We start from the raw sequence: 14,976 nt of genomic DNA, 5'->3' as shown, positions 1-14,976 counted from the left end.
ATCACATCAACACTAACCATCTCCAGACTGTATCAGTCTGGCTTCAGATCACATGGCAGCATGGACAGCTCAACCTTACACACTGTAGACAATGCCCTTTTGACCACAGATGAAGATGATCCATTCTTCCCGATATTGCTGGACCTCTCAGCTGCCTTTGTCAAAGTTGAACATCCCACCTATATACGTACACCAGCAGTATCAAATGGGATGTACTGGCAATGTCTTTCAGTGGTTCTCCTCCTATCTTTCCAACCAACAGCAGTGAGTTCACACAGAGATCTTTTATGACCGGGAGGTGTTCATTACAAGTGAATACCCCTAGGGCTCTACACAATCACCTGTAATCTTCAACCTTCACATGGAGTCACTTGGGGCCAGATGTAGCAAAGTCTGATTTTGCGAATCGGATGCAGTACGGTGTCTCGGACACCGACTGCGAGTCGCTATGGGGTTGCAAAGACCCACCTCATTAATAATAATGAGGTGGGTTGCATTTTGCGACCCCATAGCGAGTCCCTGCACTCACAGGGATGGTGGCCTGCTGAAGTAAGCAGACCTCAGTGTCTGTGACTGCTTTTTAAATAAAGCAGTTTTTTTTTTATTTTGCCGCCCCTTTTCCTTAAAGGAAAACGAGTAGCAAGATAAAAAAATTAAAAACAAATCTTTTGGTTTCGGTTTTTCAGAGTATGCAGTGGTCCATTGGACGCAGTACGATGTCTCTGAAAAACCCTTATTGGCAACATTCACAAAGGGGAATGGGTCCCATGGGGACCCCTTCCTTTTTGCGAATGGGTTACCACCAGTGTGACACTGGTGGTAACTGCAAATTGCTTTGCGACCGCATTCGCGGTCACAAAGCAATTTAGCACTGTGAAACGAGTCTCAAATAGGAAGGGTACACCCCTTCCTATTTGCGAGTCGCATTCACAATTTGCGAGTCGGTACCGACTCGCAAAGTGTGAATGTGCATCGCAAAAGGCTTTTTGCATGGCGCAAACTGTGATTTTTGCAGTTTGCACCATGCAAAAAGCTTTCGACATCTGGCCCTTGGTTCTCTATTCACAGACAACAGCAACAGGATTCACCAATATGCCAATGATACACTACTCTGCTCGAAAGTCTTATGCTTCATACATCCATGCACCTACTTGAAGCTCAACAAGCAAGATACAGTACAAATTTGACATGAACCTGGACTCCTTTAAACTCCAACTTTCATTGAATGCCAAGACACTTGAGATTCACGCTTGACACCAACCTCATTTTCAAAGAATACACTTGCCAAAAATAAAACAGACTGTCTGGTCCCAACACTCTCTAAATCAAACCTTTTCTTCCAAAAAGTGATTTCAGAACTGCTATTCAAGTCGTCATACGCTTGCATCTTGATGAAGGTAATGGTCTACTCCATGGTCTTCTAGGCTTCACAGTGGACCCCCTCTTAAGGACATTCAACATACCACAGTACGTTTCATCCAAGGCCTAAAAATATTATCATATCTTCTCCATCCTGAGGGAACTCCCTTGGTTCCCGCACCATCTTCAAAACCAGTTGCATAATTTACACAACTATCAAGACCAGCACCCAGGATAGGAAGAAACATCCACGTATCCCTCAAGACAGACCCAAGGCTGCTCCAATTTAGAAAAGCGTTGAAGGCTCATCTCTTTAAATAACACTCAGGTGTGTTTAATTCCTATAGCCAGACGCCCAGGACAGATTGCTTGGGGTCAAAACAAACAAGTTTTCATATTTATTTTGTCCTTGGGACAAGTAGGCCCAACCCTCCACCGCACAAACCCTTTGACTGCCAGTTTACATGGAATGAAACAGTTGAGGTAATATTTATGTCACTATATTAACGCTGTTCGAACTTGTATTTATGGTACATTAATTAAAAGCCTTTATTATTAGGTTGAGCGCTTTAAATATACGTTATAAAGTCACAGTGCACTACTAACAGTGATTCCAGTAAACAAAACAAAAAACAAAAAAAAAGTGTACACACACATTTAACAGTTTAACAATATGAGGATATGTATAATGCTCCCCGAATGCTCTCTGATTAGATGCATATGTTTGCAGAAGCTTGTAAGCAAGATTGATCATTCTCTGCTTTCAAAATAAAATGTTCCGAAAATGAAAGTAGGAAAAAAATGGTTTGCTAAATTACTGTGAAATTTGATGTACTATTTCTTTGAAGCATCATTTGGTAAAACGTGTTGATGCATGGATTATTCACAAAAAATAATAATGGAAAATCAGTGTAAGCTTGATTACGAGAAACATGAAAATAAACAAGCACTGGCAAAGCCAACCTATCTGAAATTGGTGGTCAGTCTTTTGGTTTTGGCAATGCGAGTCTTGTTTTGACATGGCTTTTGATATGACTATTGTTCTGGTTCCTGCCAGGCCCTCGCTATTGTAACAAACATTGGCAAAAAGCAAACAAATTTTAGTCTCAAAAAGCACACATTGCCACAGTAGTTCCTGGCATTGAACAGAACTATTTTGTGTGCTAGAATGTACACTGTGGACGAGCAGAATTCTATCAGTCATAGTAAAACCAGCTGATAGATGGATAGAGAGAAACAGAATTTCAATAAAAAACAAAGGGGAAGATTTACTAAACTGTCAGGCAATGCAGTGCAGCAGACAGAAATGCAGTGCTGCATTGCATGAGTGGGATGGAGCAGGAGAGCACCACATCTACAGAGATATGGCTCTCTTTTCCCCTCTCCCTAGCACTGGTGCACATTTTTGCGGACGTGCACCACACACACCCCTTTGCGCAATAGTGCTAGGGTGCGTGCAGGAGTCTAGCATAGGTTTTGTACTGGAAGTGTTCCCGCCTAGTACAGAATACTACATCTAGACAACAGTTAAAAACGTTTCTATTTTGTATGTATGCTGCACAGTTCAGCAAGCATGCATAGTATGAAAAGAAAGGTTAAATTACAACATTTCTCATTTAAACTCCTGGTTTTAAAAGGTGTCATTTTTTTATGCAAAACCTTGTCTCACAATTATGGTAGATGGGGTTTTGTGTCAAAAGGATGGGTAGTTGCACGAGAACATCCATGTAATACCCCCTTGATGCTAAATTCAGCAAGACAGCGTTTTGCACTGCTTTGCGTTGCTTTTAGTTAATTTCTAGTGCAAAACAAGTTTTGCGCTGTAAAGTAAATAATAAAAAAAGCATTTTGCACTGGTTTGCGTCACTTTTGATACAAAGCCAGTGCAAAATGTTAGTAAATCACCCCAAAATGTCTTGGTTAAAGCCAGACCTATTGAGGGGCCCAATTCTTAAATTCTAAAGAAAGTCACAAAAGGGCACCCATGGTGTAAGTCTTTGAATTAGTGTCTTTCATGAATTCACAAGAACTTACAGAAGTAAACCAAGAAATCATACCTCTAAAAAATATTTGTGGAACTTTATTTGAACACAAGCTAATATGCAGGTGTAGATTTGCTCATGCGTTAATCTACTGAGCGTTTACAAGTTCACTTTCCTTCCAATCAGCTTAGTACTTTTCTTGGATTGCATTCTTTTTAAACATGAAGAGAGTTTATTTCAATGCTTGAGAAGTGGATCACTGTACAAAATCATGGGTTAGAAAAAAATCACAAAGTTTATCAAGTTACAATCATTTTCAAAATACATTAGAAGATCAGGGTTACAGGAGCTAGAGAAAACGATGGGTCAATAGGTTTTTTCTTAAAACACATTTTAAAATGAGGAGGTGTTTTTGACTCCGTAATTATATGTGAACTTTACTGGCTTCGCAACATGCCAGTTCAGTGCATTACAGGTGAGGTTTGAGAAACTTGGATCTTACCTCCTAATCTAGCACACAGTTCTCTCACACGTTTGAAAGGATTGGTAAAGATTTCTTTTGAGTATACCTGGTTTGGACTATCTGCTCCATACAAAAATATGGATTACTTTAACTTACAGGCAAGCCCTTTCTGGCCCTTTTGTGGTCCCCATTGCCAGTGAGCAAGCACACATAACGGTCAGTAAAAAGCACTGAGAAGTCTTACATTGTGTGAAAGGATAAACTGTTCCTACTTCTCCTCTGTGGCACTAATCCCCTAAACCTGTACAGCCAGCAGCACACTTACCTTCCCTTTCAGTGTCTGCAACGCATCCAAGTAGGCTGCAAGCATGGGCAGGCTTAGTGTCTCAACCAGCACGGCATGTAGCCACTGTAGCAGCTTGATGTCCCAATTCACACTGGCGAGTGACTGCCGTACCCGCCTCGCACACTTGTCTACTGCAATCCTCCTCAATACTGGCTCATTAGAGGCCTAAAAAGGTAGGAGACATGCAAGAAGATGGACACTCAGGTGTGATATGTGATATGTGTGTGTGGGGGGGGGGGGGGGGGGGAGGGTTGGGGGGGGTTTTAAGGGAGACAAAAGGAGCAATGGGGTCTGGGGATATAATATAGTTTAAAAAACAGAAAACAGACATAGGTGGAGACTGTAGGAAGCTTGCTCTATATATAGTGGACTAAAAAGAGGTACACTATATAAAGAGTCCAAACAAAACCCAAGAGGTATGACAGACACACAAATGACACCCCAAATGGTATTTTTTGTGGTAGTGTGGGCGAGTAGTTAGGCATAGGAGGGTAGTGCTAAGCATGTATTGCCCACACAAAGGCAGTAAGCAAGACACACACTGAATAAAGAAATCAGACACCAATTTATAAAAACAACATGTATTTTTATATAAATTTTGATCCCAAGATCATCAGAATTGGGGGAGCACTTTGAGTTATTATTTTTTTTCAGTTTTCAAACGTTGACAGTGCACTTTTTGAAGAGATAATGTTAACCTATGGGGGAAAACATACACAGCATAGGATTCTTAGCAGCAACTTACAGAACCCATCTTCTGGAGTTAAGGTAAGTATGGGGCAAGGTCCAAGGCAGCACCAACAGTTCACTTTAGGAGGTTCTGGGGTTCTGAGTGCAGAGACGCTTTTTAGCATTGGGGAATAGAGCGGTGGGGAAAAGAAATATATAGTGCATTTGGGAACTTAACAGCGGCCTACAGGACTGTTCTTCTGGAGTTAAAATAAGTATGGGGCAAGGTCCAAAGCAGCACCAACAGGTCACTTCCGGAGGCACTGAGGCGTGCGGGTGCAGAAGTGCTTTGCAGCCTCGGGTGCCCTAATGTTATCCTATGGGAAAGGAACAGACACTGCATATGGGTACTTAGCAACGACTTACAGGACTAATCTTCTGGACTTGGGGTGAGCATGGGGCAAAGTCCAAGGCCACAACAACAGTTCACCTTGGGTGCGGCTCTGGGGTGTCCAGGTGCAGGAGTTTTAGGGGGTCGAGTGCCCCATTCACTTCAATTGAGAGTGGTCCAGTCAGAAAGAGGCTGCAAGGAGGGACTGGGCAGCCAGTCCGGGGGAACTCACGTGGGTCTCGACCCTCGTGATCCTCTGGCACACAGGGACACACCGTTGGCCCACTTACCCTTGGGTTGTAGGGCTCAGGTGCAGTGGTGTCTTTTGCCATCTGGTTCTGATGGAGGGGATACTCGCGGTTGGAAGAGGTCTGCAGAAGGAGGCTGCAAGCGTTGTCTGGAAGTCCACAGTGGGTGAACTCAAGGTGGGCTTTGTCTCTGTAAGGCCTGGGAACAACGTTGAAACTGCTGGCTCACTTTAGCTCGGGCTAGGCGGCTCTGGTGGAGGGATGATGTCCAGCGTTGGATTTTTAACAGTTCCAGTCCTCACAGTTTTTTCTTGGGTTGCCTCCAGATGCAGCAAAGCAGCTCTTCTTCTCTAAGGGAGTTATTTTTGGTTATTGTGAAGCACTGGCAGCTCTCACGGTTTCTTGGATGCTACAGCAGCAGCACAGGTCAGTTGCTCCTCAAGTGTCGGGTGCAGCAGGCAGGCTGGCAGGATTGGCTCCAAGTCATTTGTTCTACTCAGTTCTCAAGTCAGCAGGCTTCTTTGTCCACTCCTTTGTTTGTGTCCAGTGAAGATCTAAAATCCTGGTGTCAGGGGGGTTCCCCTAAACACTCAATATAGGGGGCATGAAGGAGAGTGAAGGGTAGTAGCCAATGGGCTACTTACCCTCGGGGTCACTACACTCCCTAGATAACCACTTCCTTTGGGGAGTGGGCATCATCATGTCCCAGAATTCCTAATTCCAACACACCTGATGGCAAAATTCATGAGGCTATGTTCATTTCAGGCTGGTCACCCTAAGGTTGTGTCGGGCCTGGAAATGCAAAATGTCTCCAGCATAGCTACTTTTTCTGCCTGTTCTGGTACCAGATGGGAGCAGGGGAGTCGGCATCTTCCTATGAGGATCTGCATACCAAAGACGGTGGGCTTCTTTGAAGACTCCTGCCTCGAAATGCATATTTGCAGGTCATCCTGTTGGGAGGTGTGTGTATGACACCCCTGTCAGAGCAGGCTTTGTTTCTGACCTCCAGAGAGCAACGGCTCTCACCCTTGGAGTCAGAATCTCGTCTGTTGGTGGCAGGTTGGCTAGAACGAGTCAGTGAGCCCACCAGAAGTGGTTAGGTTTTCAGGGGCACTTTTAAGGTGCCTTCTTGGTGCATGTATTAATAAATCCATCACTGGAATCAGTGAGGGTGTAGTAATTTAAGATGTTTGATCCCAAACATTCCTAGTTTCAGTGACAACATCGTGTAGCTGGGGAACTTGACCAGTGTCCAGCACATGTCAACAAAGACTTAGCAGGGGCATGTCTGCTCTTGCAGATGCCCCCACATATGTAATATAATGCACCCTGCCTTACGTCTGTAAGGCCTGCTGTAGGGATGATTTACAAATATTACAAGCAGTGTTTTAAAGGACATGGCACACAGCCTGTGTGCCATGTTGTGTTTTCACTTTTAGGAGCACCTTGTCACTCAGTCTGCATGAGGTTGGTGCTTGGTCCCTTAGAGTGGCACAAGTTACGCCGCAGCTCTTAGGGACCCTCTTTGGTACCTAGGCCCTAGGTACCAGAAGTACCATTTACTAGGGACTTGCATGGGTGCTAAAGGGTCTGTGCACTTGGGGAGCAGGAGACAATCTGTCATATTTTGGGGAAGGAAAACTGGCACTGGGGACCTGGTTAGCAGGAACCAAGTGCACTTCAATCAAAGTTGCATAAATACCAGGCACAAAGTAGGGGGTACTGCAACCAGAACCCAGCTTCCTACCCTTCCACCAAAGGATATGGTTGAAGGGTGGTGGAAATCTATACAATATGATTCAGGGGAAATTAACAGATCTCACAGAGGATGTAACCAGAACGCAATCAACACTGGATAACCAAAGGAACCGAAAGAAGTTGCATAATTGTAACAGTTGGCATGAGGAGAACAGACAAAATATCAACAGTGGAATCAACCAAAAAGATGAGACATGTAGACATGACATAAGGGCTGGGCAATGGAAGACATAAGTAGTGTGGCTTTTGACAGAGGACAGAATAATAAAAAACAAAGAGGGGGGCTGCAAGGGTGGGATGATGGGGGGAAAAAGGAGAAGAAGTCAGTAATCAGTAGATTTGTTCCTCAGTGGTTCTGGATGACACATACAGGAAAGCAGATAACTTCTCACCCCGTCGTTAGCTAGCCGGGCAAGTCGGTCCGACTGAAGTGCTTTCAGAAGCTTGTTGAACAACTTATTTTGAGACACAGTCCATCCAGATCTAATGAGAAAGAAAATGGAGAAGTGAAAACGTTCAATATTTTGGAAAGTCCCAGAGTTATCAACACATCAGACAGTGAACAGTAAGCTATATGGGTGCACATATCTAGTAGGTATAGGTATACAACTGATCCACTGGTGGCTTTCACCCACCGACTTTCTTTGGGTCAAAGAATTTGTCTCAGATGCAACATCTTCATGACTATGTGGCTTTTCCTGGCAGGCCATTGACACCATGAAAACGGAAATCATTTTTCATTATGTGGCTTATGAGCATTTGAGATGGTGGAGATTGAGGGTGTTTTGACCTTGAGGTGATTTCACCTTGAGAGAGCACTCTTATCTCCACCTGGAGAGGAGGAATGAGCCACACTGTGGAGAAAGGGACTACCTTGGTGTCTCCAAAGCCAGAAAAAATTGAATAATTAAGGTGGCAGCTGGACTGAGTGAACTGGTGTGTTATGTTACTTGCGTAGGGCACTTCTGTCATTGCTGCGGGCCAATGTAAGCTGTCTAGAATGATTCATTATATACAACTCTGGCTAACTGGAATGCAAATGTTTCTTTTGACATGCAAGTTGCAAATAAATACCTGCAGGTAAGAGCAGTCTGTAAATTGAGGAATTTGTTGGGCTGGCTCTTGTACTTTCTAGCTGCATGGTCTATACAGTTCGTAGTTTAGTTTATATTCGAGTGTATTGAGGAGACCCAGAAGGATTATATGTATGGTTTGCCAATGGCATGTTTAGATCATAAGGTATGAAGCTATGTAGAAAGGGGCTACTGCACTATGAGAAACTATGCAATGGGCTAAACGTACTAGGGTATTTGGTATGTCCCACTATAACAGGACTCCATTCACTCCGACTGGTGCCACCACCTAAATGACTGTGTGGGTACCGACATCTGGTCATGACCATCTGCCATCAGTAGGACATTTGGCAGCGTGTGGTTTTGTGTCAGAGGGCATCAGTACATTCTTTTGAGTTGCACTGATTTGATGTTAGGTGCATCACCATCATATAGGTGCTTCTAACTCTTAATGCCATCCTTACTTGCCATTCCTCAGTCTTCCTTATCTACAAGAATGAGGAGCACTAAGAGACATGATAGCTGTCAGAATTGTGAGCTATATAGAAAATGGACACTTATGTACTTTCCACAGTTAAAATAAAAAGAGAAAAAAGGTCTGCCAACCTAGGTCTGCTCAGTCAGGTATTTGTAGTGTTTAAAAAGAACAAATAAAGTTAGGAGACCAATACATGAGCCTTTCATATTCTCTAATAGGGGTTGGGAGTATAGGTGCATGGTACATGTGGCTCTAGCAATGTAAAAAAGAGTGAAGGACACGCATACATTATTATATATATATATATATAAATAAACAGATCAGGGCTCGTGTGCAGGCCCTCGGACGCACTGAAGATGAGCTGTGTGCCCTCTACCTTGCCCTACAACTGACGAGCAGTGCCCGCATCCTCCACCAGGACTGCCAAAGGAGCTGTGGGCCCCTTTGAGTGCTAGCGAAAGGTTACTAAACGGACAGGAAGAAAAGGAAATGTGACATATCCCCTACAAGGGGGCTTAACGCTACCGACACCCTCTGAACGTTAGCGCCTGCGGGGAGTGTCCCCGTTCTCTGGTGGCACCCCCACCCCTCCAGGACAGGGAGCAGGGACGGTACAGAGCCATAGTGACCCTGACCCATCTGAAGGTGCGCTCACCTCCCTTCCTTGAGTCTTCCTCCTACCTCAAAAGGCCATACACAAGACGTCCTCAGTAGAGGATACAGGCCCTCCGCGGGTTGGACGCATCTTTACTTAATGCCGCCAGGCTTCCAGATGATTTAATGCGGCCCTAGGGCGCTATCAGTTCCACGCCCAACGCCGTCGGGACCTGTGTCTTCATCTACCAGCACCCTCGCTCAAGAGCACCCACGGAAGGGTCCAGAGGCGTTATCTTCTCATCCGATTATCGGGAGCACTGCAGGGCACCTATGGGGACACTCGGAGGAGCTTTCAGGACTGCCCCAGTACTTGGACCCCTCCCATCCAGTGCTGACGGGACCTGTGGCACGTCATCCAAAGCCCACTGACAACGCGGTGCCCTGGGAAGTGCCCCAAGACTGCACCTTTCTATTGTCTCGGGTTGGGGGGAGCTCACAGACAGCACTAATCAGGGCCTCTAGGCACTGAGGAAATACCCGTACCCTACAGGGAGCCACGAGGCACGCCTGGGAGTAGTAGAGCAGTAGAAGAGACTAATTGTGGGGTCAATCCCTCCTTCAAGCAAGTATTATTGGACACTGTGTATATCCAGAGTGGAGGCCGGCACTCCCTTGGTTTTTGCCAAGATACCTGTAGTTGCTCCAACTAACCCAGACCTCTGGTCTTAGGTATTGGGCCCATCGGCTCTCCAGGTGCCCCCCCCCCCCCCCCACCTTCTCCCCTTCCGGAAGAGATGTACCCGGGCAAATCATCTGACAAAACATCTGGAAAAACCACACGTCAACTACTCTTTTTGGAAGCTGTCTCGCAGCCACGACCGATGTCATCTTCCACGCCCTCGCTCCAGAGCACCCACGGAAAGGTCCAGAGGCATTATCATCTTCTCATCCGATTATCGGAAGCACTTCAGGGCACCTACGGGGACACTCCGAAGAGCTTTCAGGACTGCCCCAGAACTTGGTTGCCTCCCATCTAGCGCTGACGGGACCTGTGTCACGTCATCCAAAGTCCATGGACAACGCAGTGCCCTGGGAGGTGCCCCAAGACTGCACCTTTCTATTGTCTCGGGTTGGGGGAGCTCCTAGACAGCACTAATCAGGACCTCTAGGCACTGAGGAAATACCCCTACCCTACAGGGAGCCACGAGGCACGCCTGGTGTAGGAGGCTGGCCTGGCTTGTAGTGGGTACCAGAGGTACTTACACCTTGTGCTAGGCCCAGTTATCCCTTATTAGTGTAGAAGAGGTGTTTCTAGCAGCTGATAGAAGGTAGCTATGGCAAAGCAGCTTAGGTTGAACTAGGAGACATGTAAAGCTCCTACTATACCACTGGTGTCATATGCACAATATCATAAAAAAACACAATACACAGATATACTAAAAATAAAGGTACTTTATTTTGATGACAATATGCCAAAAGTATCTCAGTGAGTACCCTCAGTATGAGGATGAGAAATATACACAAGATATATGTACACAAACCAAAATTATGCAGGTTATAGCAAGAAAAGTAATGCAAGCAGTGTAAAATTACAATAGATGTACAGTGCACGCGTGTAATGGTGTCCCCGCACTCACAAAGTCCGGGGAATTTGCCCTGAACGATGTGGGGGCACCTTGGCTAGTGCCAGGGTGCCCTCGCACTAAGCAACTTTGCACCCAACCTTCACCAACGGAAGGTTAGACATATAGGTGACTTATAAGTTACTTAATTGAAGTGGTAAATGGCTGTGAAATAACGTGGACGTTATTTCACTCAGGCTGCACTGGCAGGCCTGTGTAAGAACTGTCAGAGCTCCCTATGGGTGGCAAAAGAAATGCTGCAGCCCATAGGGATCTCCTGGAACCCCAATTCCCTGGGTACCTCAGTACCATATACTAGGGAATTATAAGGGTGTTCCAGTATGCCAATGTGAATTGGTGAAATTGGTCAGTAGCCTGTTAGTGACAATTTGGAAAGCAGAGAGAGCATAACCACTGAGGTTCTGGTTAGCAGCACCTCAGTGAGACAGTTAGTCATCACATAGGGAACACATACAAGGCATATACTTATGAGCACTGGGGCCCTGCCTGGCAGAGTCCCAGTGACACATAGACTAAAACAACATATATACAGTGAAATATGGGGGTAACATGCCAGGCAAGATGGTACTTTCCTACACCTGGGAGTAGCGGGAGCAGTTGAAGAAACTAAGTGTGGGGTCAATCCCTCCTCCAAGCAAGTATTATTGGACACTGTGTATATCCAGAGTGAAGGCAAGCAATCTTGGGTCTTGGGCCCATCGGCTCCCCAAGTGAACCCCCCCCCCGCCTTCTCCCATTCCGGAAGAGATGTCCCTGGACAAATCATCTGACAAAACATCTGGAAAAGCCACAGGTCAACTACTCTTTTCGGAAGCTGTCTCGCAGCCACGACTAATGTCATCTTCCACGGCACACCCGGATAACACGGCCACGGACGTACGGGCAGGCACACACTCAGACACTGCCATGGAACGCATATTGCAGAAATCTCTGCAGTGGGTCGCCGTCTGGAGGCCATGGATTCTAAGATCACAGACCTCGCAGCAGACTCCAAATCAATCCAAGTGGACATTGCAATCTTACAGACCACGGTCACGGTCTCCACGCCTTTGAAAGGCAAATGGCGAGCCTCCCGGATAATGAACCTGAACTACAATATCTCCGACACAAACTCACGGACCTGGAAGATCAGAGCCGTACAGCCAATGTCCGCTTCTTTGGCTTGCCAGAAATCTGGAGGGTGCAGACATGAGGGCCTTTCTACGTGACTTTATCCCCACCGTTACAGGCCTTACTTTTTCCCCCACTCTTGAATTCCAATGAGCTCACCGGACTGGCTCCCTTCACAAACGAGCCAATGAGAGGCCCCTTCTTATAACTGACTGTTTCCTGCGCCATGAACAGGCCTACCAGTTATTGACAGCCGCGAGGAAGCACAGCCCATTTCGACGATAGTCACAAGATTCGGATTGCTGCGGACTTCTCACGAGAAACAAATGAGAAGCGGAAGGCATTCCTCACTCTTAGGCCTCAGTTGCGTTAACTAAATATCAAATTTGGGCTCTTTGAACCGGCCAGAATATGGATCACGGCAGATGGTAACTCCAAGGATTTCTTTGACCCCAAGGACCTGCGTTCTTTTTTTAATAATCTCTCCGCCCAACCTATGGATCAGGAGGCCGGAGCTCTCAGTGATCCCTCCCTCGCCAAGTGACTAAACTCCGCTTTTGGATGTTGATGCTAATGACTCCCACACTCATGCCACAATGCAGAAAAGAGGCAGGTTTTTTGACCGTCCCCCAAGGTTCCAAGATGGAAAGGACGTGGCCCTCCAAACCGTGGCAGACATCAGCCAGGGGCCCCTTAGAAACCGAGACAAATCAAGGTCCCCCCTGAAGCCTTAGCTCCCTGCTGGCGGCTTCATTTACCTATCCCCTGGGGATGCTGAAGGACCTCCTGCACTGCACCAGTGACACTTAGAGGCATCCAGTGGCTGAGTGCTAAGTACCACGCATGTTTCCATATGTCGTTCTTGCTTCATTGTTATAATGTATTGTTGTTATCTCTAATATTTTATTGCTGTCACTGCATTACGGAGTTTAATGCCACTCCCCAACTATTTCAGCTACCTGTGTCTGTTTTACTGTGGACTCTCTGTGTTTCAGGCAGCTTGGCCTCTTTTTCTTGTAAGTAAAAAGGCTACATACATCTTGCAGAGTGTTTTTTTAGGAGATTGTTTTAATCTGTTTCTGTGATTGAAATTGTGTTTAAAAACTGTCTGCCCCCCTGTTTTTTGCCTTTAAAAAAAGCCTGATTTCAGAGTGCGCGCCCAGCAGTTTTAAACAATCTCTCCCTTACCTGGAAAGTAGACTCTACTAGCTTGGAAGTGTGGATTCAGCCTGTCTGTATTCAAGGACATTCTGAATAGAGCAGCAGCTGCCTTTCCCCCTGCCCACTGGGACTGGACTTCAGTTAACTTGCTCCTTATATAAGTTCCTGTTGGTTGCTGCATATGTTGTTGTGATAGGTTGTTGGGAGATGGCCTTTCCATTGGTTGCTGGCTCCAGGGCAGTGGTTATGATTGGTGGATAGGGCTGAGAATCTGACTGGATTTTGGTTATAGGGCTGTGTCTGATTGGCTGTTGGTCCTAGGGCTCTGATTGGTGGATAGGGCTGGGATTCTGACTGGTTGCTAGTTCTAGGGCTGTGATTGGTGGATAGGGCTGGGATTCTGACTGGTCGCTGGTTCTAGGGCTGTGATTGGTGGATAGGGCTGGGATTCTGATTGGTCGCTGGTTCTAGGGCTGTGATTAGTGGATAGGGCTAGGATTCTGATTGGTCGCTGGTTCTAGGGCTGTGATTGGTGGATAGGGCTGGGATTCTGATTGGTTGCTGGTTCTAGGGCTATGATTGGTGAATAGGGCTAGGATTCTGATTGGTCACTGGTTTTAGGGCTGGGGCTGTGATTGGTGGTCAGGAATGGGGCTGTGATTGGTGGTCAGGGCTGAGTCTCCCATTCGTTGTTTAAATCAGGGCTTGAAATTGGATTAGCTAGGGTTAGGACCAGCTTCTTACTGGCCAGTAGGGCTATATAAGCCTAGGACTTAGGGCTTCTCAGCCCGGGCATCGAGGCAAATGGAGGAGAGGACAAGGGCAGTTGCCTATTTGGGCCTGTTCAGGACAGGTAGGGACTAGGGCCAGAAATGCTGCCCAATTCTCAATTGGCCAGGAATGGTTTCAGCCCCTAAACATCCCTCAACATGCAAACACATTATCTACAAAGACATCCAACTCATGCATCACAAACTGACCACAGACAGATTGCATTGTCCCTTCACCCAACACAATACCCTTTATACAACACATATACACATATCCCCCACAACTACTACAGTCAAACACCTGCATTCTCACAGCCAACACTACTCTGTCCACTCCCACTAACACAACCTGCCATCACCCACACGACACAAAACTACAGTATACATTTCTTTCAATCTCAGCCTTCCAGATACACACTCTCCGCTCATACTAACCAACAACACTATCTGCTGTTTGCTCCACACAGACCACCTGTCATCATAACAATGCCCAAACCCTGCCTTCAAACACACCATCTACAAACACTCTTCCCCTCTCTTCACTAATTACACACAACTATACAATCCCCACATTTCACTCCACCACACATACTACCTCTTCCAGTCATCACAACTAACGCTAACTCCCCTGACACACATCCATCACCTCTTACACACCTCGTACATTCATCTCCAAAACACATCAACACCCCATCTAACACTCAAATTCCACTCACCAGCACTAACTCGCATACAAATCACTCACCAAAAACAACTACACCAATATCCCCTCTCACTATTCCACAAAAACAATACAGACCACAAACATCAGCACATCAAAGCAACACAAACTTACATTACACTTATCGTCATACCCACACCCACCCTCAGGGCTACACAAAGAATACACACTCCATCCTATCTCCACCCCTACTGCCAGCTCATAAAT

The 14,976-nt window shown here is 46.0% G+C and overlaps 1 protein-coding gene across 5 annotated transcripts in view; it reads right to left on the bottom strand.

Moving 5' to 3' along the window:
* KANSL3 (KAT8 regulatory NSL complex subunit 3) overlaps nt 1–14,976 on the bottom strand; it is a 470,654-nt gene that overhangs the window by 394,575 nt on the left and 61,103 nt on the right. For all 5 annotated transcript variants that reach the window (XM_069214408.1, XM_069214411.1, XM_069214407.1 and 2 more), the window contains exons 4-5: nt 7,609–7,699; nt 4,130–4,315 (exon numbers count right to left, since the gene is read on the bottom strand). In XM_069214408.1, the coding sequence (XP_069070509.1) occupies nt 4,130–4,315; nt 7,609–7,699 (277 nt within the window). The remainder of the gene's footprint in view (nt 1–4,129; nt 4,316–7,608; nt 7,700–14,976) is intronic.

This window comes from Pleurodeles waltl, chromosome 11 (genome assembly GCF_031143425.1).
Source record: "Pleurodeles waltl isolate 20211129_DDA chromosome 11, aPleWal1.hap1.20221129, whole genome shotgun sequence".
NCBI classification, from domain to species: domain Eukaryota; kingdom Metazoa; phylum Chordata; class Amphibia; order Caudata; family Salamandridae; genus Pleurodeles; species Pleurodeles waltl.
Note: the sequence above shows the minus strand (reverse complement) of the source record. Positions and strands in the feature narration are given on the sequence as shown.